The 27,783-nt window shown below is 42.0% G+C and overlaps 2 protein-coding genes across 6 annotated transcripts in view; one reads left to right on the top strand and one right to left on the bottom strand.

Moving 5' to 3' along the window:
• Positions 1–612: 612 nt before the first annotated feature.
• On the top strand, positions 613–6,472 carry ccnk (cyclin K). 2 transcript variants are annotated; one of them, XM_058614304.1, is made up of 11 exons: positions 613–756; positions 2,039–2,271; positions 2,572–2,653; positions 2,735–2,866; positions 3,121–3,226; positions 3,335–3,392; positions 3,541–3,710; positions 3,810–4,018; positions 4,222–4,252; positions 4,422–4,493; positions 4,924–6,472. In XM_058614304.1, the coding sequence occupies exons 1-11, from the start codon at positions 748–750 to the stop codon at positions 5,466–5,468; spliced, it is 1,647 nt and encodes a 548-aa protein (XP_058470287.1). In that variant the 5' UTR covers positions 613–747; the 3' UTR covers positions 5,469–6,472. The 2 variants fall into 2 exon arrangements, with proteins under 2 accessions (XP_058470287.1, XP_058470285.1); XM_058614302.1 differs by having other exon boundaries at positions 2,036–2,271.
• A 431-nt stretch (positions 6,473–6,903) lies between these two features.
• ccdc85cb (coiled-coil domain containing 85C, b) overlaps positions 6,904–27,783 on the bottom strand; it is a 42,345-nt gene continuing 21,465 nt past the window's right edge. Inside the window, exons 2-7 of one of the 4 annotated variants that reach the window (XM_058613911.1) lie at positions 20,058–20,137; positions 18,923–18,964; positions 14,064–14,168; positions 10,204–10,296; positions 9,699–9,797; positions 6,904–8,834 (exon numbers count right to left, since the gene is read on the bottom strand). In XM_058613911.1, coding sequence (XP_058469894.1) covers positions 8,745–8,834; positions 9,699–9,797; positions 10,204–10,296; positions 14,064–14,168; positions 18,923–18,964; positions 20,058–20,137 — 509 coding nt within the window. In that variant the 3' untranslated portion in view covers positions 6,904–8,744. The remainder of the gene's footprint in view (positions 8,835–9,698; positions 9,798–10,203; positions 10,297–14,063; positions 14,169–18,922; positions 18,965–20,057; positions 20,138–27,783) is intronic. The other 3 variants (XM_058613912.1, XM_058613913.1, XM_058613914.1) reach the window with 3 other exon arrangements.

The raw sequence follows: 27,783 nt of genomic DNA, 5'->3' as shown, positions 1-27,783 counted from the left end.
AATAATAATATTGAAGAATCATGTTGATCATAAAGTCGTCTAATGTGTGCTTTTGCTAAATTGCAATTCCAATAGATGTGCGTAGCCATAAATTAAAAGGGGGGGGGGGCATGGTTTTGATATAAAGAGGGAATAAGATCAGATTATCTAATGTAAAGTTTTAATTCATGGCCATTGCTGACTGCAATTATATATTACTGTAACCTTATATATGTATATAATTATATATTACCATAAGGTTTACTTTTGTTTATTTTAAATTATATTATTGTTTGCTATACAGTATATGTATATATGTGTGACTTTTTTCGCCAGAAATGGTGTGAGGCATCTTTACTGAATTATCTGGTCGACTGTGAGTGCCCAAAATCCAGTCCTGCCAGCACATGTCCACAAGTAATTATTTGTCTCCCCCTAGCGGATATAATAGGAAGGAACCTAATTATTACAGCATACGTTAAAAATAAATAAGAAGAAATGTGTTTTTCCTCCTCCTGATGCTGTGATTTCCCTGGAGCTAATGTGTTAATATCGATTGTGGATTTGCTTCAAAGTAGGAAAACATGTCTTACCTCAACTCAACTGTCCTGCGTCATGACGCCATCCAATAATCTGTGACGTATCCTATAATGGCGATACCCTTGTTACAATGGGGACTATTGTTGACCACTTGTTACCGAATTTGTGAATAAGTGTAGATTAATCGTATAGTGCGTGCGTGTTTGGGTGATTGACCGTGAAGGCTTCATGTTGAAGGTAAGAGTCGTGTTTCATTCTGAATACACTTTGACAGGAAGTAGCTCTCCGAGCGGTGTTTGGACCGCGAGTGCAGCTAGCCGAGGTTAGCTTAGCCGCGGCCACCGTTGAACACACTCACCTGCTTAACTGACAACTTTAAGTGCACTTGTCTGATACCTCTCGTTCATTTTAAGATGCTCGTGTGTTACCCGTGTACTATTGGACGTTAAATATCCACACCAATTCACGCGTGTTAGGTTACTGAAGCCGGCAGGCTAACTTCAGCTAACATAAGCTAGCGTTTTATAGTTTCGTCATGATGTACTAATTGCTTGGATTCAGTCTTCGTTGTCGCAAATATCGACATTAAGCGGACATCAATGCCACCAGTGTAATGATTATTTATGACATGTGTATGTAATTATAGGTTATTTACTAGTTACAGAGGTATCAGGTGCAGTTTACCCATGACTGAATGGAAGAAGTGCCATGCTAAACTATTTGTCCCCTATAGATTATGTTATCTCTTCTTCCTTCGTGTTTGTTCTTCTGTCTATTTGTATCTGGTAACAGCTAATTAAACAGCGTCTACAGGAAAATGACATTGCAAAAGGAAAATACATTCTCAGAAATCTTAATTTCATTCAGTGTTTACCGGGAGGAAGTTAACCCTCCTGCTTCCTCCATATCCCACAGCCAGGGGGAACAGTGCCATTCTTAACCGAGCGGGTCAAACTGACCCACACAAGGCAGCAGTTAAAGGAATTGACTTTACTTTATATCCAATCCATATCCAAAGATGGCACACTTCGTAAAGCCCCTATTAAGAATGCAGTTCTTTTTGTTTTTACAACTAGGCATTGTAGTATACAAGCCATTTATATTAATATTTTAGTATTTATATTGTTAGCCACATTGTGTTTTTGACTTTTTTGTTTTATGTCTCACATGAGAAAACCCTTCTGCACACTCATATTTACCCCAGGAATGTTTGCCTATTTTGTTGTAGTATGTGCATGAATATGTACATATCTTGTTTTTTTCTCTTATAATACTATAAAGATATGGTAATAGCAAATAAAAAAGGCTTGAAGTTGTGCAATTTCTAGTTAGAAATGTCAAAATATGAGCATACCCCTCCTTATATTCCACATATTTGACATTTTGTGTCCAAATATCATTGTTTTCAAACATTTAATTGTGAATTTAAACAACACTGTTAATAGGAAATTATGCTACTTGAATAAAACGTGCCAGAAATCATAATATTCATAACTAGAGTCTTTGTTGTCTTTAGCAGTCCAGTGCAGCAGGTCCATCCAACGCCTCTCCTCAACAGATGAAAGAATCCAAGGAGCACTTCTCAATGACGGGGCAATCACCGCTGGACCACATTAAGCCATGCTGGTACTGGGACAAAAAGGATTTGGCCCACACCCCATCTCAGTCCGAGGGCCTGGACCCTGGCACAGAGGCCCGGTATCGCAGAGAAGGAGCACGCTTCATATTCGATGTCGGGACACGACTTGGCTTGTATCCTTGACTGGGTGATTGATAGTTTTTACTACTGGGAAAGGGTTATAAGATACATAGCAGAAATCATCTGGTTCAGTTTGTCCCTGATGTAAATGTAGTAAATGTTAAAGAAAAAAAGCGAAAAGATTGTCCATATTTTAAAGAAATTATACAACCAAAAACATAATTCTGTTCTTACTACACTCTTACAGCAATTGTTGGTATTTATGCATAAAGACGTGTATATACACATTCTTAGTGAACAGTCAATTATGCAAATAACTGAATGGTTTGTGTAAAGTCCTTAACTGTTGTCAGACACTATGACACACTTGCAACTGGCATCATATATTTCCACCGCTTCTACATGTTTCACTCCTTCAAGCAGTTCCCCAGATACGTAAGTGATATTTAAGTTTTAAGTGACACATGTTGAAGTGAATGAAATAAGCAGGGTTTATGGCCATGATTATATTAACAGGTGACGGGCGCCTGCTGCCTTTTCCTGGCTGGGAAAGTGGAGGAAACCCCAAAGAAGTGTAAAGACATCATCAAAACAGCCCGCAGCTTACTGAATGATGTGCAGTTTGCACAGTTTGGAGACGACCCGAAGGTGCAGTTTCATTTTATTTTCACTTTGTTGTCTTGTGACACTGTCTTTGTTATTACCAGGGGTTGACAGTGCAGGAATTTTGTCGTCACTGAAAGAAAAGAAAAATTATCATGAAACATGCTGCAGCTTAATTGCTGTTAATCTGCTTTAACAATTAAATCGATTGTGTGCATGTCTTACTATCTCTACTCATGACATTTAAAGATAGTAGTGTGTATCTCAAATAACCAACATTTGTGTGTTTTCTCCAACAGGAAGAGGTGATGGTGCTGGAGAGAATTTTGCTGCAGACTATAAAGTTTGACCTGCAGGTGGAGCACCCCTACATGTTTCTGCTGCGCTATGTGAAGCAGCTCAAAGGTGAGCTGGATTATGTTTGGCATCTAGTCCACACAGAGTCTGCCATGTTGTTGTTGTTGTTATTATGTAAGGAACCAGTAAAATATATGATTATTTTCTGACTTTCAGGGGACAAGAATAAAGTGTGCAAGGTGCTGCAAATGGCATGGACATTTGTCAATGACAGGTAATGAGCTGGTATTCATTTGATGCTTTAAACTCTTCTTGCTAAACCAGTTAGTTGGTAAAAAAAAAAATATGTGCATTGATGACTTTGGCACTTTGTGGACGTAACTCTGATCTGACGGAGACGTTTTTGCCTGTGTCCCCTCCAGCTTGTGCACCATGCTGTCTCTGCAGTGGGAGCCAGAGATCATTGCAGTAGCTGTCATGTACCTGGCCGGACGCCTCTGCAAGTTCGACATTCAGGAGTGGACTTCCAAGCAGTCGTCGCGTCGCTGGTGGGAGCAGTTTGTCCAGGATGTCCCAGTGGAGCTGCTTGAAGGTGCGCCCCATGAAACCGTGATGTTTTCTCTTCTTTCCCACAATAATTGTCCAATCTGCTTAATTGACGGTTCCAACAAAAACATCTCTTGTCTTCCAGACATTTGCCACCAGATCCTGGACCTTTACTCACAGGGCAATAAGCCCATCCCTCAGCAGATGCAGGAGAAGGATCGACCACCTCTACCTGTACTCCCTGCTCCTCCTGTCCCACAGGGACCGCCCCCCATCTCCAACCCTCCTCCTCCACCACCAAAAAAGACATCGCCTCAGAGTAGCAGCCCTGCTCGGCAGCTCAAACGCTTACATGTAAGTATGCACTGTCGTTTCATTGACCATCGTAGGTCTAGAACTAAGGTCATGGGAAAATTACCTTTTCCCTTAATTTAAAACTATATATTTGTTTTTGTTTTTTAAATATTCATCAGATACTATTGCTTATATATGTTTATACCTGAACACTCAGCCTACTACAAAGTTTAAACTATTTGAATACAATTTCTTTGTTTCAGACGTCCCCCAAAGATGAACCAAAGCCTCCAGGTAACAATCCCCTTTAATCCTCAATGCAGACAGAACTCAGCTAATATGGCCTTTAAAGTATTCAAATACCTCCAAGAATATTTGCTAATTATAATGTTGATTTTGATTGCATGGAAAAGTGCAATTTTTAGAATTAAAAAAAAATTGCATGTGTGTGGTTCATTTCCAGAACAAGTTGGGTCAAAGATTCCAAGGCTGGAGAGTCCAATGCCGCCTCTGCCTACGTCACAGCCTCCCCCAGGTCAGTTTAAGTCCTCTACTTTCAGTCAAGGCCTTACCCACAGAAACAGAGCTTTGCTTGTACGCTGTTTTCCTTTGTCCCGGCATTGTTTGAATTGTCTTCTCCTAACTATGTGTATGGGGACTAAATGACAAGGAAGTTACAATGATTTAGATTGTAGTAGAGGGTAATTTTCAGATATGATGGGCTGGCAGGACCCCCTGCACGGTACTCAAGCTTAGACAGCATCTCAGTCTGCTTACATAACCAGCAGCTTTTGGGACATATTGTTTCCCAACACACAATCTTCTTACCTCACCAAATCAGATTAAAGCCTGATATAGGATTGCCTGGAAAAGTAAAAGCTTATTTAGATCATGTTGCAATCAGTAGCGCTATTAATGATGACATTTTTGTTAAGTTTGCTCTCTGTCTTGCTCACTTTCACCAGAACGAAAAGCTCCATTGCCAGCGCCTCCCACAGAGGCGGAGCCAGTGAGTGAGGCTGCTCCTCCACTCCCACACGCTCCACCTCCACATCAGCCCCCTCCACTGCCCCATCGCCCGCCTCCGCCACCACCCACCAACTACATCATGTCCACCACCAGCTCCTACATGTCTGGAGAGGGCTATCAGAGCCTGCAGTCAATGATGAAGACAGAGGGTCCCTCCTACGCTCCCATGCCACCCACCTATGCGCCCCCAATCCCACCATACCACCCCCACGTCTATCCTCCACCTGCAGCACCGCCTCCAGGCCCCCCGCCTCCTTCCAACTACCCACCACCCAACTTGCCTCCAACATATCCGCCTCCAGGTTACAACAGTTACCCTCCGGCACCGCCTCCACGCATGCCACCCGGCCACGTGCCCCCTCCTGGGATGGGCCTCCCACCTACAGGTTACCCTCCACCTCCTGTGCCTCCAGGACAGTCACAGGTCCCGCTGCCACCTCCACCTGTCATGGCCCTGAACCGTGGTGGGTGGATGAGATGAAAGTGTGATGACAGTTCATGAACTGAGGCTGTGCAGAGCAACAGCTGTGGAGAGAAAACTCTGAAGAGAGAACAACCAGCAACCTCTGTTATTCTGGTACTAACACAGACATAGGAGCTTCTTTTTCTTCTGTTTTTTTTCCCCCTTCACTATGAGTTTTGATAAACAGCTCCCAGTGTTGTCAAGAAATGCTTATCAGCAAATCGACTTAAAAGGAAAATTGGGGTCTGGACAGTGTTGTTGTGAGAGCCAGAAGTGGTGCTGAAGGTTTGAAGAAAAAATCCTGAATTAAACACACACAGGAGAGACTGCAGTGTAACCACTCTCCAGGATCTTCTGACCAACATTGTTTTTGAGAATGTACCAGGAATTTCTGTTATGTTATAATGTTACCAGAGGCGCTCCTTCACTAATCATAGGGGGATTAAGTGAACCTTTTTCACCGAGTGGATCAAAGTTTGAGTCTCATTTCCTTCTCAGGTTTCCCTGAATCTTCAGTTGCCCAGAGTTTTTCGTGTCTCCACAGTCTTAGTTCAGCGTGAAGTAGTCTAATATATACCTGTGTATACATATATATAAACAAAGACTGAAGAAAACATGCTGTATATTTTAACATGTTGATGAATGTGCAGTGTACATGCACTTGCTGTATGTTCTTTTCATCTCTTTCCGTTTTATTCTGTGTAAGCCCTGAGATCATGTTGCCAGGTGTTTCTGCAACCACTGGAAGTTTTTTTTTTTTCTTCTTTTCCTGTTCTATTATTGTTTAGTGTCCAACAATATAACAACACCACAGAGACTCTGAGATCATTGAACACTGAGGTCACAGTTGAAGGTATATATGTCTCATGTGGACAGATAGTTTTTTGTTTGTAGTTTCCATCCATATAATGTGCCTTAGTCAGATTTCCCTTTTCTCTGTCCTGTGCACGGCTTTGGTTTTGTGTCATAGTGGCACTTAGACAACAAAAATAACAATAAAATCTTGTTTTTCCTACTTAAAACGGTGTTTGTCTGTTTTTACTCTGTCTACACTGCTGTCAGTATGTTGCAACTAGATTCACGGTGTGTAGCAGTGGTTTCCCGAAACGTAATGTCCAATACTACAAGATAATATTAAAGATTTAGTAATGTTAAAAAGGATATATGGGGAAAAATGTTCTATACAGCCAGTGTATAACACCATTTTCATTTTGGTGATCGCTGATGTTCAGGCTGTATTTTTATTCCACTCCACCACCAGCAGAGGGCAGCCTAAATCCATTCACTCAGGAAAACAACAACTTGTTCAAATAGAGACGTTTCACCAAATCATTAACCACTTTTATTTTTTCCCTTCTAAAAGTGACCTCTTTTAATGCTCCTCTTCACCTTTTAACCAATATTCATCTAATCAGTGAACTTATTAGAAAAAAACAAAAGGATACAGCAGTGCTAGTTACTGCAGGATTTGACATTTATTTACATTGTAGGTTCAAAGACTGTACTGTGGTTTTAGCATATAGGCAGAAAAAAGAACACCATGCAGAAAAACGTGGCACATCTCAAATCAAATGCCATATATAAAGTATTCAAAATTGTATCATGGCTTCAAATCAGTTCCTAGAAAAAAAGGACACTTTTAAAAACCATAATTCGATTTAGCTTTTTTTTTTTCATGACCCAGTAATGGAGAGGACAGAGGTGCGTGGCGAGCAGCCTCAGAAATGTTCTAATTTGGAACAAATAACACTAGAGATGGGAGCGCTCGAGCTGTCAGTCATTAATCTGATCCATCAGATTACAGCACAGAGTAAATCTGATAAATTCAACATGACTCACCAGTTACTCACGGCACTCCCATCTCTATCTGACACCTGGTAATAAATACTTGGACAAACAGTGTGTGTTCATTCTGACATCATGAAATACTCATTTTTAAATGTTAGTGTTTTCAGAAGACATCTAGGGGAAGACTTATCACTCATATTCTAAGAAAAACAGAGATTAGGCTTTAAGAAACATGCGCTGCATGAACACACCTGCTGAATCCACGGCAACAGAAATGACCAGTTTTTTAAAGTATGGATTCAGCAAATGTCTTCAGCGTTCCTCAACCGTGCTGTAACCAGGGTTCAAAAAGAATCGAGAAGAGGATTCACGGGCAGATGCTACAGCTGCAAGAGAACCATTCAGTCTCCTTCCACACACACACACGCGCACACACACACACACACACACCCTCACAGTCACAGATGGGCAAAGGTAAAGCTGCAGCCCTCCCAACCTGAGAAAATGATTGTCAAGCATGCACACAGCATACAATTTTCAGTAAGAAAAGCATCTGTCCTATAAATCATTGAGATGTTTTGATTCAAAAATGGCCTTGAAAACATTTTCAGAGGTTAAAGAGAGAAAGAATTATAACAACAACAATAATAATAATAATAATAATAATAATAAGAAGAAGAAGAATAGCAATTCATCTACAATAGAGTAAAAAAAAAAAAAGAAATAAAGAAAGAAAAAAGAATTAAGTTTATTACCAAAAGCAAACCCTGTTTAAGGTCCGGTTGTGTGTGCTTTTCAAACTAGATTATTGATCACATGGCCACGCTAGAATACAAAACAGATAAAAGTAAAAGTCAACGATAACGATGAAGTAGTGCCATGGTTTTATACACAATATACACAAGTTAACAGTGATCTCTAGACTTCATTATCCTTGGACTTGTCTTATGAGCAAAAGGCGCTAGGTCACAGTGGGTTTCACCTAGTTAACACTTTAGAATGCTAACGCTAAGGTTATACTTGGTTGACCACTACAGGGGAGAGAGGGAGGGAGCGATATACATGTGACATGAGCTAAGGTCTCTACAGGAGATGCTATCGAAAACGCTGCTGCCCTCACATGCCACAGACATGCGAGTCCTGTGCTTGCAACCATGTTGTATCCTAAGCTTCATGTTGCGTTGCTATGCTCTGAATGGCCTGCACGTGGTGTGTGTGTGTGTGTGTGTGTAGTGGTTTACGCAGAGAGATCACTGCGTCGTCTCCAAACCAACAAAGAAAAAGTGGCGAATCGGTGAAACTAGCTGCCAGTTGTCAACATGAGCTCTGAGAGAAAAAAGACGTATAAAGTGTGAGTAAGAGACTAGAGGTCCCTATCGTGTCTATCTCGGTCAGTCTTAAGGGAGTGCTTGATGGAGAAATGCTGTGGGCAGGAGGGAGCACGGCATTGTGGGCCCTGTATTCTAGATCCTCATCCCTCTTTCTTTCCTCTCTCCGTCTGGAGCACTACAGTGGCCCTTTGAACTGGTTCCCAGAGAGGTGCTGTCTGACGGACAGCTTTGATCCCGCTGCGTCGCCCAGCTTTCTCCACACCACCTGCAAACAACAGACGGAGAGGGAAGTTTAGAAGAGGAGAGGAGGAAGAGCGAGGGGGGGAAAAAAAAAAGAGACTTCAAGACAGAGACTGAAGAATCCGAGGTCTGTGCAGATTTTCCTCTTCAACGGTGACGACTTCAAACGCTCCCAGTTTGACTTTGAGCTGCACACGCACGAAACCCACGCGATACAGTCGAGCTATCTCTGTATCTGTCCTCCATCTCCGCTCTCTGGTGCTGACACACAGTCAGTGAGTGAGTGAGTGAGTGAGTGAGAGGGGCCCCCGGGGACCCTGGGGACCCCGGTGATATTACAGAGGTGCTATTGTAGTGCTTCCCGGATTCCTGTCCTGTCGCATACCTCTGCCGGGCCTAGATAGCCTGGCTCTCATTCTTTCTCTAAATAGTGCACCTTTTTATCCCAGACCAGGCCTTTCAGCACCAGCAGAGATGAAGGGAAGAGCGGCGCGGGTGAAGCTGGGGCACAGCAGGGGACGTGCACTTTCCTCTTGCTGCTCCAGTCTAATTGCACCGACAGCTCAACTCTGATGCCTCTTCTTAGGGCTTCCAGTAAAAAATTGGCTTCGGAGTAAAGGTGGATGGAGGAGGAAAGAGTGAGGGAGAGAGAGAGAGAGAAAGAAGGAGAAGCAGGAGGGGAGCGCTGTGCCCAGGACAGTGCTGCACGTGTCACTCTAAATCAAATGTGCATGAATGTGGGATCTCTCATTAGTGGGAGCAGCACACAGACTTAATTCGTCTGCGGACGAGGAAAAAAAAACAATAACAGACGGATCAGTGAGGACATTTATGGATATAAGGTTCCTTTGTTTACAGTCAGGGAGAAGGACAAAGGTGTTGCACTCACGTTGCACATCTCTCGCACAATGGCCTTCTCTTTCTCACTCAGATCGTCCTCATAGTCCTCGGGGACCTGCTTGTCCAGGTTCTCGTGGACCTCGAGCACCTGAAGTGATGAAAAATGTGACTTTTATGAGAGGTGAACACGTGGTTAAATGGAGGAGAGAGGCAAAATTAAAACTTTCATTTCCCAGGCAAAACTTTTTTTCTCTTTTTTTTGTCTCTTTACGCAACAGTGGATGTGTGGAGATGTCTTTCCTGTTTCCAGGATTTAAATTGTTATTATTATAAAAAGATTTTCGGGGCAAAAAAACTGCTCATTCAAGGCTTTTCCAACGATAATGACATTTTTTTAGGTCAGTCCCTGAAATCAGTGAATTACACTAGACTGGTGTTGAGCCAGTGATGTTTTCCTCTGGTGGGAGAAACAACTGATCGATCAAGGACGGTAAAACATGGGTAATGAATAAGACAACATGAATAATCAAAGTTTCCTGATGTGACTATGTTACCTTCATGGCGTGCACCACAGCCTCAGGCTTCTGGACACAGGACAGGTAGCCTGTAGCAGGGGAGGACTCACTGGTTGGGAGACGACCCGTACCCTGGGAAAGAAAAGATAATTTTATACGACACAGCACTGAACGTTAAGAACAGATACTTTATTAAGTCAGAAAAAATTGAATAAAAACACTTTATCAGTGGGTCTGATTTTAACTGAAAATGTCATTCCCCTCATCCCAGCTCAGGTCACATCTCCTCTGCTTGTGTTTCTCTCCTCCTTTTGTATGTTTTCCGCTGCCAGCCAGGTCTGCTACCTGCACAAAGTGATTTAACCTGCTGTGATGGGAGCGACCGGCCAGAAAGAGAACCGGAGTGGGATGTGTGTTGTTTGCTTGACTCATCCCACCCCATGGTTACTTCCAAACAGTAGCTCACTGTTGGAGGGGGACACAGATCTCTGGGACACACAATGGCACCATTCAATGTAACCTGGCATCAGGGCAGAACCCTGATTAGACACAGCTCCGTGGCTCTGTTAGCCGGGGTTCAACCCCCTCCGCTGCACCATCACTGGCGGTACTTTTTTTTTTTGCCAGAGCCCTTTGAAAACCATAATGAGCCCACACAACGTAATAGCACAGAGATAAAATACCGAGTCCCCACTGCGTCCAAGAGGAATGGTTTGTTCATGACGTTTTGTAACGGTGTTGAGTGAAGGCCTGACAAATTCTTACCTGGCAACCGCAGAAAACCACGAGAATAAACTGTTTATCTCACATTTGCTGCAGTGTTTATGCATTTTTTCCGAGGCAGGAATAGGTTATCATGTTTGATTTGTGAGAAGGAGGGATGGAAAACTGACGTTACACTCGCTGATGAATTAAGAAAAGTAGCCACAACCACACTCATGAGCTTTGATACAAGAAAAACACACAGCTCATGCAGCTTATTTGGAGATTGATTCTAAGTGTAAAAGGGGGAGTGACCTGTCTAGGGTGTAACATGCCTTTTGCCCTAAATCATCTAGGATTGGCTCCAGCTCTCTCTGTCATCCTGACATAATAGGCGGTACAGATGATGGATGATGGAAATATCCAGGCCGATACACCTCTGTAATGTCATGTTTTTATTAAAGATTAACAATATGCAAAATCCCTCCACTGTGTGTTTCCCCGTGTTAACGGCTTACATTTACTGGACTCTGGAGTCAAACACAAAACATGCTCCTTCACATGTGTGGGTTTAAGTGACACAATGTGAAAAGTGTACATTTCATTGTTCGGAGTGTTCCTACAGTGAAAAGCCCTCTGACGGCAGCGATGTTTACTCTTCACATGGCGTACAGTCGCTGATGGCTTGCCTGCGTAAACACACCTGATTCGGGCCGCGCGAGTTTGAGGGGGAGGGAAAGCGAACGCTGTCAGAATCAATGGTTTGCAGTCGGAGCGTAGCGATTCGCCGCTGACTCCTGGAATGTTTGTGAGAATCATGCAGCCTGGCAGCTTTCTTTCTCTATTCATAGTTTCTCCTTTGTCTCCACTCCAACAATATCACACACACACACACACAGCCTGAAAACAGGGCCTGAATGAGAGACAAAGCACTAAACATAAAGGTTGAGTTGATAGATTAAGATGATACACACACACACACACACAAAAATCACTGACGTTGTGATGTTATAGCTCTCATCCCACCCCATATTTTCACCTTCCAAGGGCAACATAGAGTAAGTATAAGGATTATCTTCAGGGATTTGTCACGGTGTGGTTATATGTGGCTTCAGCGTCAACTGCAGGTAATCTCCAATAAACCGCAATCTTTGATTGTTCGACAGATTCAGCACGTATATTGTAATATTTCATAGTTTTAAATAAAGACACAACAGGATGAATTCACGTGTATGAACAGCTGCTGCAGCCTGCTCCTGACACACTCCTAAAATCCTCACAGCTAGTTACTGAATGACTTCATGAAATGATGAAATATGTCAGAAATTTGGCAACATTTTCACACTCCTGATTTATCCTTAAATTGATTATTCGTTACTGATCTTTTTCCAAACACGACACACACACATTCTCTCTCTCGTGGTAGTAAAATCCCAGGGAAGTGATTCAAGGTAAAAACCACTGAGGCAACAAGGAGAAACTTGTCCCATCATAACTGTGTCAGTAATTAATAATTAATTGTAACATGTGTAAGTTATTTACACATATGACTTTGAAACATGTTTACAACCAGACTAATGTTACCCTGTTGTGTCAATGTTGTTTGAAAAAAGTGGGGCAAAAAACGTGGAAAATAAATCCTGGTTCTGCCATTTGTCAGGATTTGACACCAGCGACTGTGTCACAAACTACCATGTGTCATTTCTGCAGGGAGACAGAATTCACAGCTTACATCAATACCGTGACCTTGTCTCTTGTGCAACTGTAGTGCGAAATTAAATGCAGGGAGGCGAGCGTTGAGATCGTTTGCAGTTTATCCTTCCTCCAGCGGGGGCGGGAGGGGAGGGGGGTGGATCTTTTATCAGTTCAAGGTTCATGGACGTTATCGTGCAGCACAAGGCGGGTGTGAACCCAACGAGCTTAAAAACGTGCAAGTTGCCCCCGCTTCACACTGCGCCTGTGATTAAAATATAATATTGATTTTTTTTCTTCTTCTTTTTTTTACACAGGGGAGATTTAGTCCTGTGGATAGTGGCAAAGCCTGACTCTGACCGTCCTTAAGCAGTCAGAAAACAATTATCCAGCCTCTCCTCCAGAGACACTGACAGGGTCAGAGGGCGTTGGTGGATTGAAGAGAATTATTACTTTCAGAGCAGGATTCAGGCTCCAGGGAGAAGGCTGGAGCTGAAAGGCCACAGAATGAGAGCTGACTCTTGATAATTTTCCTTTCTTATCTCTATCTCACTTTTAATTTCCTTTCTTTCTTACTGTGTGCGTGTGTGGGGTTATACTCGGAGCGTTTGCAGCAAAGTGAATTAGAGCTGACTTGACTTGATTCCACTGTGTAGGCAGTGGCGCAGCCCTCCCTTCAATTAAGTCTGTGTGTGTCTGTGTGCAATTACTGCCTGTCTCCATACATAACCACATAAAGTACGCTTACATTACAAAAGAAGGAAGATTTATTGTGTTAGTCCGACTAAAATCAGATTTTTGAAGTACTAAATACAATTTGTAAGAGTGGGACTAACTCACACCTCACACACAATGTGACTTCATACAGTTCCCACCCCGAAACTCAAAATAATAGCGGACGCTACTAAACGGGGGAGCAACAAAACAGCGACAGAAGCGCGGTGAAATCCAGGCTGGTACATCTGGAGGCCAATTTCATGCTCTGTCAGCGTAAAGAAGTGAATATCTCAAAGTTCATAGATGGTAGGAAGACTCTACAGCCACAGCAAGACTTAACTGCACATGGGAAACATACTGAGAGTGATATAACCAATTACCACTGGTCATAAAACCTGTTTAATCCCTGGATTAAATGACTTTTTTTGACTAGTGGGACGTGTTTAAGTGGCATTCACTCCCAGATCAAATGACTCTGCAGTGTGCACAGGTTTTTATCGGCTTCAGCTCCAATCGGCTTTCGCGGGAATGCAACACCTGGGTGAACATGCTCATTTCATATTTGTCTACTTTATTCCCAGCGTCATTTTTAAAGCAATGCTAAGACACAGTCACTCTTCTTCTCATTAGTATTAATCGCAGAGTTAAAATCCTGATCATTTTTATGTAAAACAGGCTCCAGTGTTGATCTTTGCCTCCTAAAGCTGTATGAGCATCAAAATTATTTTTTATTAATATACATATACATATCTATCTATCTATCAAGTGTTTGCCTTCTGTGTACCCACCATGTGCATGGCGTCCTGGCATTGGGGCAGTGAGGACAGCTGGGACTCTGAGTGGTAGAGGGTCATTCCCTTCCTCAGGGCACGGAGGTCACCTGGGTTACACTGCTGAGCAAAAAAAACAACACAAAGTAAACAAATGTTATAAAAACAATTCACAGCCATAACACTTTAGACACACTGCAACAAAAAAATGCCTCAAAAACAGCACGTGTGCATGGTTTGCATGGATCAGGATTATTGAGCGAACACAAGAATAGGTACAAAACGTACAGACAGGAAGTGAGCAATGCACATGCATGCACACACAAATCACACATTTGCCTCAGTAATAACGTTAACATTAACTTATGTATTTTACAACCTATCACCAATATTCAAAAATCATACAATGACAACGACATATTTATGAATTAAAGCAGGCAATGCTTGAGCATATTAGATGAAATCTCTTTTTAATATTCTATATTTACATTTTCTTCCAAATAAAGGCCAAATAAAATATTTTCAAGTTGATCATCCTCTCACGTTATCACGATAAAATGTCAAAAAATCAAATATTAAGATTTGCTCCTGATCTCATAAAACCGTTCGTAAACATTACATCAATATTTCTTTGAACATTTATTTTATTAATATTGGAGACATTTATATCTCCATATACATTACTGAATTATTATTACCAAGCAATAATTCTAATTATACAGGATATACTGTATAAATGAGTAATGCAGCACAGATGCGTCATCTAAAAATAACGCTAAAGTCAGCTCACGACACCTACGAGGTTGATTTATCGGCCTAACTCCACGTCTGTGTGTTACAGTTGAACCAAATATTAAATTGTTTAAAGAAGACAGGAAATGACAGGACATTTGAGATAAAAGCACATTTTGAACAGTAACGATACTTGACAATGACATCACACGTATTAAGTGCCGTGTTAGCGGAACACTGATTACTGAAAGTGTTTCTGTCTGCCTCCACTGTGTATATTAGGATCCTCAGTGATGGTTCATTAAAGACAGTGTGGGTCTCTCCCCCCCCCACACCACCTGCCTGCACTCTCATTGTCCCCGTGACGCCATAGCGCCGAGCACTTCATTTGCAAAGCTGATTTTTGTTTTCCGTGGCTCCAGAACACTGGGGCTGTATCACATTGTACATCATCGAGGGCCATTACACGGAGACAGTGTTCCTACAATTTGTCCTCATTAGCAGCAAAAGACCACTCGTTCCTGGAGGCGGTAACCAGCCCGACGTCTCTCTCTGTGGGCAGGAACACGACAACGCCACTGTTCCTTATGACATTTCTCATCTCACGCACTAATGTTCCCTCTGTATGAGGCACGGTGTGTAAACACACGTGATGCCTGGGGCCACGCGGGCTATAAATAACCCACTGAACAGTGTGTGTGTGTGTGTTTATACGGATGCATGGACATTGTGCTGTGTTGTCTGCCTCTATAATATCTCTGTGCCATTTCGAACACATTCGGCATTCACCTCGTCTGCACTGTCGTTTGACGTCCCTGACCTTATCAACTATCCCGTTGTTCCTCTAACCTTTTCTCAGTCCTTCGCTGTGTACTTTTTGTTCTACCCTTTAGGTTTTTCTCATTCGTGCTCTCAGTCTGCGTCTCTGCCATTTATCTCTGTCAACTTTTGTCTCTGTCAGCTGTCTGTGCTCCGTGTCTCACACATCTGAATGAGGGACAGATGTCTGAGGGACTTTTTTTGTTGTGTAATCTCAACATGAAGACCTAGTTTGGGGGTTTGGAGCCTCCCTGTAAACATGTCTCAGTTATTTTTACTTGTAAAAATGTTTGTTTTCTCACAGACTCCTGTTATGCCAAGTATGGAATCACTATAGACTGAAAAAATGTTTTGATGTGCAATGTACACATCAAAAAAAGAGATATAAATATTGCAATGACTGCTTAGGCTACAATAAATTCATTCTTCATCAAGAGTTTTGTTTGGCCAAGAACTTACTGATACATATGATTGATAAAAGCCTTATACTTCAACTACGTGAGAAATAACAAGACAATTGCAAAGAGAGACATTGTAGTTGGATTTAAATGATCATGTTCATATTAACTTGATACTTTTTTCATATTTGGATTCATTTATCTCAACAATACAGATCATAAATGATGTTTTGTTAGAAAAACAGACCACGTGTTAAAGGGGGCAGAAAGACGTGGACACTATATACTTTAGCATTTGTGTATTTAACAAAGTCATACCTAATTTCCAATACCATAATCACATATGGCATGATTTCCTAATATTGTGCAGCCCCTGTGTCAAGTCTAGTTTCTCAAATAAACCGACCCGGTCTCCAACTTTACTTCCTTCCCCGTGTTGACCTTGACTTCTGAGACCAACGCAGTGATTTGTTTGCCAGACAGCTGTGGGACAGTCTACATGGTTAAAGCTCAGGCCTGCTCCATCTGTCCATCCATCACAATGTTCTCTGCTGTGACAGGGAGAAGCTGTGGTTGTCATGCTTCATTTCCTACTTGAGTAATGAGGAGCAACAGTGACGCCACCTCACCAGAAAAGGTAGAGAGAGAGAGGCTCTTTGAGAAATCCTTTAGTTAAAACCTGTGTTAATTGGCTTCACATTGTGACTGCGATCACTAATCTTGAGTATTTTGCTAACAGTTTGACTTAACAGTAAATCTAGGAAAAACTTTCCATGTAATAACCTGTAATTGTATGTAATCCTGAGCAAAGAAGAGGAAAAAAGCAACTTTCCTGGAAGTTAATCTAAAGATGACATCACTGACAGCAGCTTCAACGTACTATTATACAATTATAATGGAGTTTTTCTACTTTGGTGTCTATTATGTGTAGATTTTTTCTTACTTTTTTCTTGTTCTTTTGTATACGTCTTTTATTATTTCCAGGTCACAGCCTGGAGACGGGAGAAGTGTAGCATGTGCAGAGCACAGAGGCCAGGTCCTCAGACCTCTGCCCATGCAAGTTACCCTGCTCCAACACACCTGAACCAAATGAACAGCTCGTTATCAGGCTTTTGCAGAGCCTGCTAACGAGCCGAACACTGCATTAACACACTGACTTTCAATCATGCCTTTAAAACGTTCTGTTTTATTCTGTTCATCCTCCTTTAAATAAAAGCATCATTGTGCGATATTCTAGTGGTAATGTAATATCCTACTACTCGGCGATAATGTAAGTTCGTCAAAAAAAAATAAACTCCAATTCATTTACCTCAGTCCTATGTGACATTAATTACCCTTGCGCACAAGTGATCTAGCGTCATCTTTCTCTTCACATATAAATCATCGAATCCTCAGTGTCACACTGAGCACTTGTTGAACTTCTTGAAAGCCTCACACTCCACTGAGAGATAATTAACGGTGAGAAGACAAAAGTTACCTGTGTGTGTGTGTGTGTGTGTGACGCATACACACACACTGTATTTACACTAACGCAAAGAAGGACTTTGTTCGTATCTGCTGTGAGACCATGTCAGCAACTCCCTCCCTTGTTCCCTCCGTACAGTAAAAACCCTACAGCCAAGCTCATTCAGAGGGTCAACATTCCTGCGATAAGAGGCTATTGTTTCTTTCAGGTTTAACACAAGTTTCAATGGACCGTGTAGTTTCATAACGCAGGAAGTTAGGCAACATGTCCTTTGAGGTGACTAATCTATTGAAACCACCCCACCTGAGAGCTTTCAGATACTGTACGTCAGAGAAAACGTATTGCATAAGAGTCAGGTTCAAAAGCAAACCGACTCTTTCTTTCATTATTTACTGGAGCAAACATTTAACAAAATCAAAGTTTATTTGAGACACAACCCTTAGTGATCTTTCACAACTTTGGACATACGTTCCATCAAAGGCATCTATTACAGATGCCTGATGTTGACCCCACATCGTAAATGATTTAGCCCACCAGACGTTCACATATGCACCAGAGCACAACGTAGCGCTCGTTCACCTCATGTGCACCTCGTGTATCAGACAGTGCAGTGCAAAAAACACACACAAAAAAAAGGCTTTCCTGAAAGAAAGAAAGAAAGAAAGAAAGAAGGAAAGGTCCCGTACAAGCAGGGCCACCGGAGTTCATTCATGAGCACAGCATGCTACCAGAGCGTAAGAGGCCAAAAACAGGGCTGGACACAGATGCAGGACTTCGACAAGGTAACACAGTCTAACTCCAATGAGCATGTGATAAACGTATTTGAATAAATGAAACAGCACATGCCTGAATACAGTCCTAAAGGCATACTGTGACGTTTTGGGAAATAATATGGTATAGGTTTTTTGACGCTGAGAGTAAGAAGAAATAATGATATCACTCAAAGAGTTGCTCAAAAGACTGGAAAGGGGGAACAAACTGTTAAAGAATACCAGAATTTCAAAGGTTAAAAGTTCACTTTGTCTAAACCAGGCATTTTGTACAGACACTGTATAAAAACATTTACAATTGTGTGTTCACAAAAGGTATAAAAGACAGCAGTTGTGCTTTTACTGGCATTATAAACTGAGCTATTTGCTTGCAGAGACTGCCTGTCATATGAAGCTTTTACACTTAACTTATATAGTTGAACTTATTTATTAAAGCAATTAAATGAACACTGAAATTTGCCTAAAGTTGATGGAGTGCCTGTCTGAAACGTTCAGAATGAACTGAATACTTTGCTATTGTACAATACGAGTACAATAAGTACAGTTGTTCCCTTTATTGTGTCCACGCTCTGTACAAAAGTAAAGCACCAAGCTCAAAGCCGTGTAAAGTCCCACCACCAAACAGATAAAAGAGGCTGAATTTTGTCGACAGAGAGAAACACGCCAATGATTAATGACATTTCAGGATGTTACCTTTTTCGTCTGTATTTGTGATAAGCTATATCTGCTATGAGCCTGCAGGGAGAGAAACATAATGGATGTATAGGTTCATTATTTGAATATTCAGAGCCCTTATCAGAGGTTGTAAATGTAAATGTTGTTCCTGCGCTAGGGTAAAAAATAAAGATACAGTTTATGTAAATATGGAGGCATTCATGGTGACGACACATAAAGAAAATCATCTTCAAAGATGAACAAGGACTATAATTGACTTTAAGAAGCGGGCTCTTATTATGTGTCCCGATGGATGTGAGACAATGTGTAGCACCATAAATATAGCACTTCAGGGCTACGAGGATGATTTAGGCTTCATATCTGCGATTCCAGCCTACACATGAATCTGCTGGGAGATAATTGGAGGGGAAAGAGAAATCACTTGAAATAAAAAAAAAAAAGCCTTTTGAACTGTTTTCATTCTCACATATCACATCATAAACCCAGAAGGATAACAAACGGTGTTTAAAAGGACCATGATGTATGTATGTTTACCATTTGTTCCCCCCCCCCCCCCCCACACGTGACCAATTATCAGGCTTGCGTTATAAATTCCACCATGAGTCTGTTTGTCCTAAGTTGTGTGTATGTGGCACACACTTCTGCAGACTGACATGTGACCTCCTGGTGAACCAGACCCAAATATTCACCCCCCCCACCGCCTCCCTTCTCACACTCACACTCCCATCTCCACTCAACCCAGAGCTCCATCCTCCAAATTAAAGAGAAGTCAGAGCAAGGTCAACTTTGGGGGAAATGCTTTACACTGTCACTGTCACTTAATGCCTCTTTCCCCTCGTTTTTTTCCCTCCCCTCGTCTCTCTCCTCCGCTGCCCCACTTTTCCCTCCGGGGCTAACATCACTGCTCGCTACTGAAGCTTACTGACTCCCCATGAATTAAACATGGATAAACATATTCTGCCACTAACAGGCAGGGTGTTTTGAGGGGGTGGTTTTCCACTTCATCTCATGCTGCTCCCGATTCCCCTGTTTCTCGGTGAGTTAAAAAGTTGCACTAGAGCAGATAAGTAACTGGGCTAAAGATGCAACTGCAGTGTCTGTGAGTAATAGACGCACGATAGTGGTGCCCATGTGTGGAGCATGTGGACCTCACCTGCGAAAGAAGCTTATTGTTATCGTCCTCCAGGATCCGCACTTTTGTCTCCAGCTGCCTGATGTAGTTGGAGGAGGAATCTGGGGAGAAGAGAAGAGAGGAGGTGAGGGGAGGACAAGTGATTAGCATTTGAAAGACCTCAACTGGGAAACAAGCTGGCAGGGCAACTGGAGCAAATGGACCCCATACAGAGCTTGGAGGGAATTTCCTTGTGGAAGAGCATTCTTTATGTCTGGAGTTGAAATATGAGCGAGGTGATCTTTTACTTTGAAACCCCGTGACTTAAAATAATCTGTTCTGCAACCAAAATAAAAATGCAGTTTTAATTTGCATCAGTGCTGATGGACGACAAAAAATAAACGCAATTTTAATTCGTGTCAGCAAAGCGAAGCGGGCCACGGTGTCAGGGTCCCGCAGGTACACGGCTGACAAATCATGAGTCAGTCTCTGCTGTCAATCATGAGGCCTCACCACAGTTTTTACAGCATACATGACTACATAAATATAGATTGGTCAGAAATATAACACATGTAAATACACAGTACAATGGTACATCATAGTCCCAATAAGTGACATGATGTCCTGTCCTTTCATAATCTATTAATCGGATTATTTTCGAGTACTTGTTTGGTCCATATGATGTCAGAAAATGTTGAGAAAAACCTCGACATGGTGATGTTCCTGAATGTCTCGTTTAGTCCATAAACCAAAATGAATCTGTTTGAATGACTTCTTTGTTATTATAGCAAAAAAAAAACAGAGAATAGTCACATTTGTTGATCACGTAACAACTTGTACAGTCACTGGTTTAACATCTTATGTTAGAACTAGCACAAGTCAATGATGACTAAGAGTGAACAAAACACTGTTGGGCCAAAAATGGGCATCATGCAACCAGTGAGCCGCATTAATGTGGACCCCATCTGCAGTACGTGCAGCCAGCAAGATGATTTTCACACATCAAATAAATTAAGGGTTTTACACAGTGTTGGGCAGCTCAAGGCCCAGAGGAAAAGGTTCAAATCCCTGACCAGACCCAAGCAAGTTACCCAGTCCTCCTTTGCTTCCTGAAAGCAGTGTTTTCACTACTGGTGCATAATAAGGATGAGGTATTATTAGAGTTAAATGCTGAGGTCTGATTCTCTATCTGGTTTGTGTGTAAATAGAACTAGTTCTAATTCTGGAGTGTGGAAGCATTGTCACTGTTTCCAGAATCATATCACTTTTCAGTATTTAATATGTAGCATCCACAGAGCAACGTGCCACTGACACAGCAACAGCAAAAACATCTATATAAAAGCAACAAATCTACTTATATTTAAAAACTGAATGCAGCAAATATTCAGCATTCTTTTAGAGAAACTCAAAAGTGTTAAGTGTTTAACACCTTGTGATAATTAACTCCATGTGCTAAAAAAAAAAAAAAAAATAGTTTTACCCTAATGTTAAAGGTCAAGCACTGAGCCTTACCACCCAGATTAGCAGTGCTTGACCTAACTTTTGACCTTTACTCATGTCCCTTTTTTGGTTCACACTTTTCCTGCATGCCTGCATGTTACTTGAGAAGCTGACAATCTGGCAAACAGTGTTAACTACGACCTAATCGGCCTCACCGAATCCACAGGACCCTGATAACAACACAGCATTCTGCCGTAACATGAATCAACCTCAGTGAGTTCAAACCAGGGACAGGAACTGTGAGAGGAGTGGGGGGGCTGCACAGAGCCTGTTATCTAAAATATTTAATTTACACCGAGATCAAAGCAGCTATGCTCTGCAACTTTGTTTCATTTTTTTCTAACAGGAACGGAGAAACGGAGACAGTGATGTGGAGATAGAACAGAGCCGATGGGGAGGCTGCTGCTGCAGAAATTGACAGGTTGAGCCAGATGCAGCAGAGAATTCACCACTGCAGGCTACAAACACACACACATCAAATCACAAATTGTTGCAGAAGTATGAGTCAGTAACCTTAGTTTTACTCAAAGAGGTTTTATGACCTAGTTTTTCGGCACCGTGCAACCAGAGGGCACTATGCACTATTCTCAAAAATCAACATCAGACGCGCATGCACACGCGGTGAGGTACAAAAGTCTTTGATCACTTCAATCCCACTGTAGATGAACATTTACGTGTTTACACGCAGCATTTGACAGTAACCTGCCTTTCATTTATGATATATATGCATTTACAGTGTATTGTTAATTAGGTCACAATGATTTATCATCTTTAAAAAGTCCAAAGTTTGAAGTTTATACATTGAAATACCCCAGCCTTAGATAAATCATATTGTAGTGGATGAGGAGAACGTAATTGTTTGTTTTCATGAAGGCATGCTGGGAAAAATCTGTTTTCCCACTTGCTTACACCTGATTTATCCCCATTAATGGCTTAGAAAATAACATGATAATAATAAACATGAGTGAATGTTAACTCGGCAGGGCCTGAAGACCCATTTATGTTCAGCCAGAGCAGACAGTGCTGTATGGTTTGCTGGTTAACCAACAGTTAAGACTGCTATTGCTGCTGCAGCCGGGACTACTAATCCTCTCTTCCTACCCTGTGACACTCTAATCTGGATTCATCTGTTGCCCTGACCTGCGGCCAAGATCTCAAGCCGATTAGGATGAAGGTTCTTCAGCCTTCAGCCATCACAGCAAAGGGAGAAGCATCAGAAAGAGGGGAAGGACGGAAAATTAATGCTGCTGCGGTTTCTTTTACTCCCAGGTGGTCGCGTGCATTAAGATGAGTTACCATGATGGAGATTTCTCCGTCAGTAATCCGTTAAATCTAAAAGTCATCTGAGTGAGTCAGGGTTATTCTTATCTCTTTAAGGGTCGAAATAACAATACAGTAGCACAGACTGAATGATTGGGGTTTTATATTGAGATTGTGGTTACATTTGCGGTTTAACTTTTTAAGTTAAGCTTCAGTTTCACATTGACTGTGTTTACAGAGAACTCTAAGAGATCAATGATTTATATATCGCACTTTTGGCATAGAACGTAGAACAATAAAAATGTAACTATTAAATTGCAGCCGTTGCAATTTGCTAATTGAGGTGTTCCGCCTTGTGTTTTTCGATGTGAAAATGATTTATTGCTCTACGCTGGCACAGAAAATACCCTGTCTGGTGTGAAGTGTGGAAACCCCACAGCCATGAGCACACTGCATTTTAACAAACAGCACCATACACTCGCTCAATCCACTCCCAATCTATAAGCCTTTGATGTGATATGGGGGGGGGGGGGGAGGTTTATGTTAAATCTCCAAGCGCAACACTTCTGCATTACACATGACAAGGTTAAGTAATCCTGATTAAATATGTGCAGAACTGCTGTGGGAATATTCACAGGAACACATGACGAGCACCAAACGCCTCAACACCTCCCACACACACACACACACACACACACACTGTACAGAGCCGCAGGAATCAGCAGGGTGAAGCCAGTCTGTCACCTGCTCTTTAACAACCGACTCTGGTGGGAGAGAGGTCAGACTATTGAACTGTTCCCTCCTCCTCCGCCGCTGCTGCTCCATCCTCATATCCCCTTAACTACTTTGGCTTCACATCGTCTCCTCACTGCACACCCATGAAACTGGAGGGAAAGCTACAAATCATAACTAAAAATGTGTGCACCCTGCAAAACTCAATACACAAACAAGTACGACGGAGGAGGGTTTTAGTGTGAGCTTGTGCTGTGAGGCAGCAGAAAAGTTACACCAAAGTCCAACTAAGCAGTTAAGTGTTGTTTACTCAACGGATTGGGCTGATTAATATTTATGTGAGAGCATTTTGTGGACAAAAGGTGACGCGAAACAACGGCGCGAGTCTATCCCCCGCTCTGCACGTCACTTTGCATCACATCAGTGCCACTGTGACCCACTTCCAGCGGCCACTCCCTCCTTAACTCTGCCCCACTCATGCGATTCCCTCCATTTCCCCTCCATCCCTCTACTTTTAACTGTTTCGTCTATTGTCTTTCATTTATGCTTTTGAATGCAGCGCAGTCTTTTTTTTTGGCGAGACTCGCCACCCCTAGTCAAATTTTCTTGTTGGCAACGCGTCACATGACCTCATCGCTGCTACTATATAAAGCTAAGAATCTCCAGATACTCCCAAAAAAGCCTGTGTGTGATCATTTTAAAGGTGACCTCATCTGGTTCTTTGTCTTGCGGGAGAACTCCATCTGTCCATCATAGGCTGGATAACAACTGTGTTTTAAACTGTTTGATCGTATACTTTAACATTTTAAAAACTTTAGGTCCATTTGCAACATGATTTACCTTTTTTTTTTTTTACAAAACATCTCCACATTTGTTTCCTTTGTCACGCCCTCCATATACACCTCAACTCCCAGTGAGGGGCAGTGGGTGGAGGTCAGGCCACTGTTTATGGAGCAACCATAAAGCAAGGCATGCTGGTGACGGGATGAACCAAGGAGTGTGGCTAATTATTAGACCCTGCATGTGCACATACACACTAGGCATTTAGCGGATAGGTAGGAATTTCAATTACAGCAGAAACTAGCCTCCACACTGTTCCTCCAAGGCCTTTGCTACATGAAAACAGCTTTGGTAAAAGAGTAAAGTTAACAAGGACGATGCTTTGGAATCCCCTAATGTTTTAAATTGAGATCTCTTGGATGTTTGGAAGCCTGCAGTGCACTGAAATCACTCTGTTTTTATTATTCCCATGGCTTTCATCTCCCATTCACAGCTGCGTCGCCGTGTTTTAGCACAGAGAGACATGGATATTCTCTCGGCGATGTGTGTAAGTGTGTACTGAGTATGACTGAGTGTGTATATGCAGCATTTGTACAAGAGGGAGTGCCTGTGGATTGCATGTAAGAGGAAAGGAGGGAAGGAGGGAGGGAGCAAGTGTTTGTGAAAGAGAGAAAGAATTAAAAAAAAATGTGTGTGTGTGTATAAGGCAGGAGGTTGGGTCAATTACCTCAAGATGTTGAAGAAAGAGCAGAAACAGTCAAAACAAGTCTCTCTCTCCTTTCTGTGCGCCATCACACCCAAATAAAAGTACAGTAAATTCCAAGAAATGTGATCTCACTTGCTAAGGAAAGTCCAATTTATCATACAATAACATCTGCATTAACTGGCAACATCGGAAACTCAATAGAGAACAGACTGAATCCACACCAAGATGAAGAATCTGAATGAGGCCCTGGCTTAAAACTGGAGGAAAAAAAAGAGAGGGAAAGAGAAACAGAAAAGAGGCCCCACTGCCTCGACTCAGAATTGAATGCAAGTCAGGTCAGCAGATTGCTGTTAAGGCTTCGACATGTGTTTGTTTCAATTACTTTATTATCATTTAATCTACTGATTACTTTCGATGAATAGTCAATTACTTGTTTAATCGACAAAAATGTCAAGACGCCCATCACGATTCCCCACATCCCAGCGTAACGCTTTCCTTGTGTGTGTGTGTGTGTGTGTGTGTTTGTTTTGCCAATTTACAAAACCAGATAAATGAATACATTTGTTCACATAATTGTTCCAGTCCAGATCATTTTATCAGTCCAAACAACTCCACACACACTGTTCCCCAAAAACAGCATCAGGTTTACAACTGAAACATTTCAAGAAATGTTATTTTGACCAAAAAAAACACAATTTTGATCGACTTCAGCCTATTCATGTTAACTTGACACAAGCAGCTTAAAAACTTCATCTCCAGCAGACACATTCTAAACGGATGATGTAAAGGGATAAATGATAAATGCTCTCGGATGAAGTTCAAATGCTCTTGAGTGTTTTGCCGAACAAGCAGCTTTAACAAAACCACATTCTGACAGTGACACTGTGATGCAGGCAAAGTTCTGTGGTGTGGGCAACGGTTGAGAAGCTCAAACCTCACTCCGAGAGAGAATTTCCAAAGTGTCACGTTTCCTTAAAGAACTGTGGCAGAGGGAATTGCTGACGGGGCGAGATAATGAAATATCAATGGAGAATATCCTTGGCTTGTGATGCTAACAGAGAAACACTCAACAAGCCTTTTATGTGTGCGGGTTATTGCAGAGTTTGCGTGACAAACAACTGTCTTTGCAAACCATACTGCACACGGCAAGTGGGCAGGGAGTTCCTGGTTTTCCTACTTTGTGCCATTTGGCAAAAAGTGTCATGACATATACAGAATTCTATGTTGTTTTAAAGTGGAATCGGCTGGTGTGCCTTACAACGCTAAACCACAGTGCTGCAAAAAGTTAGAGACTTCCTTCTGCTCAATTTCTACAGTACACCTTGCCAAGTAGAGGTCAGTACCAGGAGAGTATAGTGTGATGTGTATTCAATCATTTCAGAATGTTTTAACAACTGAAATGCTAATAATAAAGTGACCCTGCCTGCCTTGTAAATAACTTAATTAAAAATAACATTGCAATCTTAAGGTTAATCAATGTCCGGAACAGATTTTAAAAAAGTATCATAACTTAATGATGTTCATATCCTCCAATTCAAAAGAGGAGCAGATGAATTATGCATGTTTTATGTAGATTAGTTGTTGTGTAATATGTCTATGCTCTATTTAGGTCCAACGCAGGCCTACATTTGCATCTGTAACTTAAACCCTACTTGCACTTCACTGTCCCTGCATATACGGCACTGTACGTGCGCGTGTGTGTGTGTGTGTGTGTGTGTGTGTGTGTGTGTGTGTGTGTGTGTGTGTGTGTGTGTTCATACTCCCTTTGCCTGGTTACCCAGCGCTCAGTCAAAGCCAAGCAAGCTGACCAAAGAAACAGAGAGGAACAAGTTAAGCGGGCACCCAAGCAGCGTTAATGAGAGGGATGGCAGAACCTGGCAACCCAAGCATGTGTTAAACCAAGGGCCCCTAAAAGGGCTTCAAAGGCTTGAATGGTGCATCAGCTGTCGTGGAGCTAACCCCATCTGACAAGACATGGCACCCGCTCTGAGGGAACGAGCGAGAGAGAGAGAGAGAGAGAGAGAGAGAGAGAGAGAGAGAGAGAGAGAGAGAGAGAGAGAGAGAGAGTGCCTCACCTCCTGACACACACTCTGTTGTGTGCGCCCGTGTACTGTACTGTAGGTGTGCGTGTTGTGCAAGGCATGTTTTCTCATGAGCACGTGAATGTAAATACGTGTATGCACGTCCCTGCGTGCGATAACAGCGCTGGGCTAATTTAAGCTTGATGCGAGAGACTGAGTGACTGGTGAGAAAGTTAATGGATGACGCATGAAAAGGGCATTTTTTTGGGGGGTTTTTCTTGGGTGTATCAACAACAACCTTTAAAACATTTACAGGGTGAAATTTGAGTGGTTTTCCATCATTTGCCTCCTGTCAACAGCCCAAAATACACAGGACTCGCTGTCAACCGGGGACACACCTACAGTGCGTGTGGTTTTAGTAGCACTGTACTGTATGAATGTGAAGCATCAGATCACATGAGAACTTGTCAAACAGAGTTGAATGTCTTAAAGAAACACAGCACTGTACCACACTAATGGTCTGTCACGCCAAACTACATTATGTCTGCAGTGCAATTTTAAATAAAACAATATTAAATACAAAAGGTTCTTGAGCCTGGATTAGATGTCAAACAGATACATGAAAGTAAAGATACAAATAAATAAATAAAGATATTTAAATTATGCTGCTGACATTTTAATACCTGTTATTCTTCATTGCAAACACATTACAAAACACTATTCTCCTAAACCTGAACTGAACTTCATCTCCTCGCATGTTCCCCCACCA

The sequence above is a fragment of the Solea solea genome, chromosome 17 (genome assembly GCF_958295425.1).
Source record: "Solea solea chromosome 17, fSolSol10.1, whole genome shotgun sequence".
Lineage (NCBI taxonomy): Eukaryota > Metazoa > Chordata > Actinopteri > Pleuronectiformes > Soleidae > Solea > Solea solea.
Note: the sequence above shows the minus strand (reverse complement) of the source record. Positions and strands in the feature narration are given on the sequence as shown.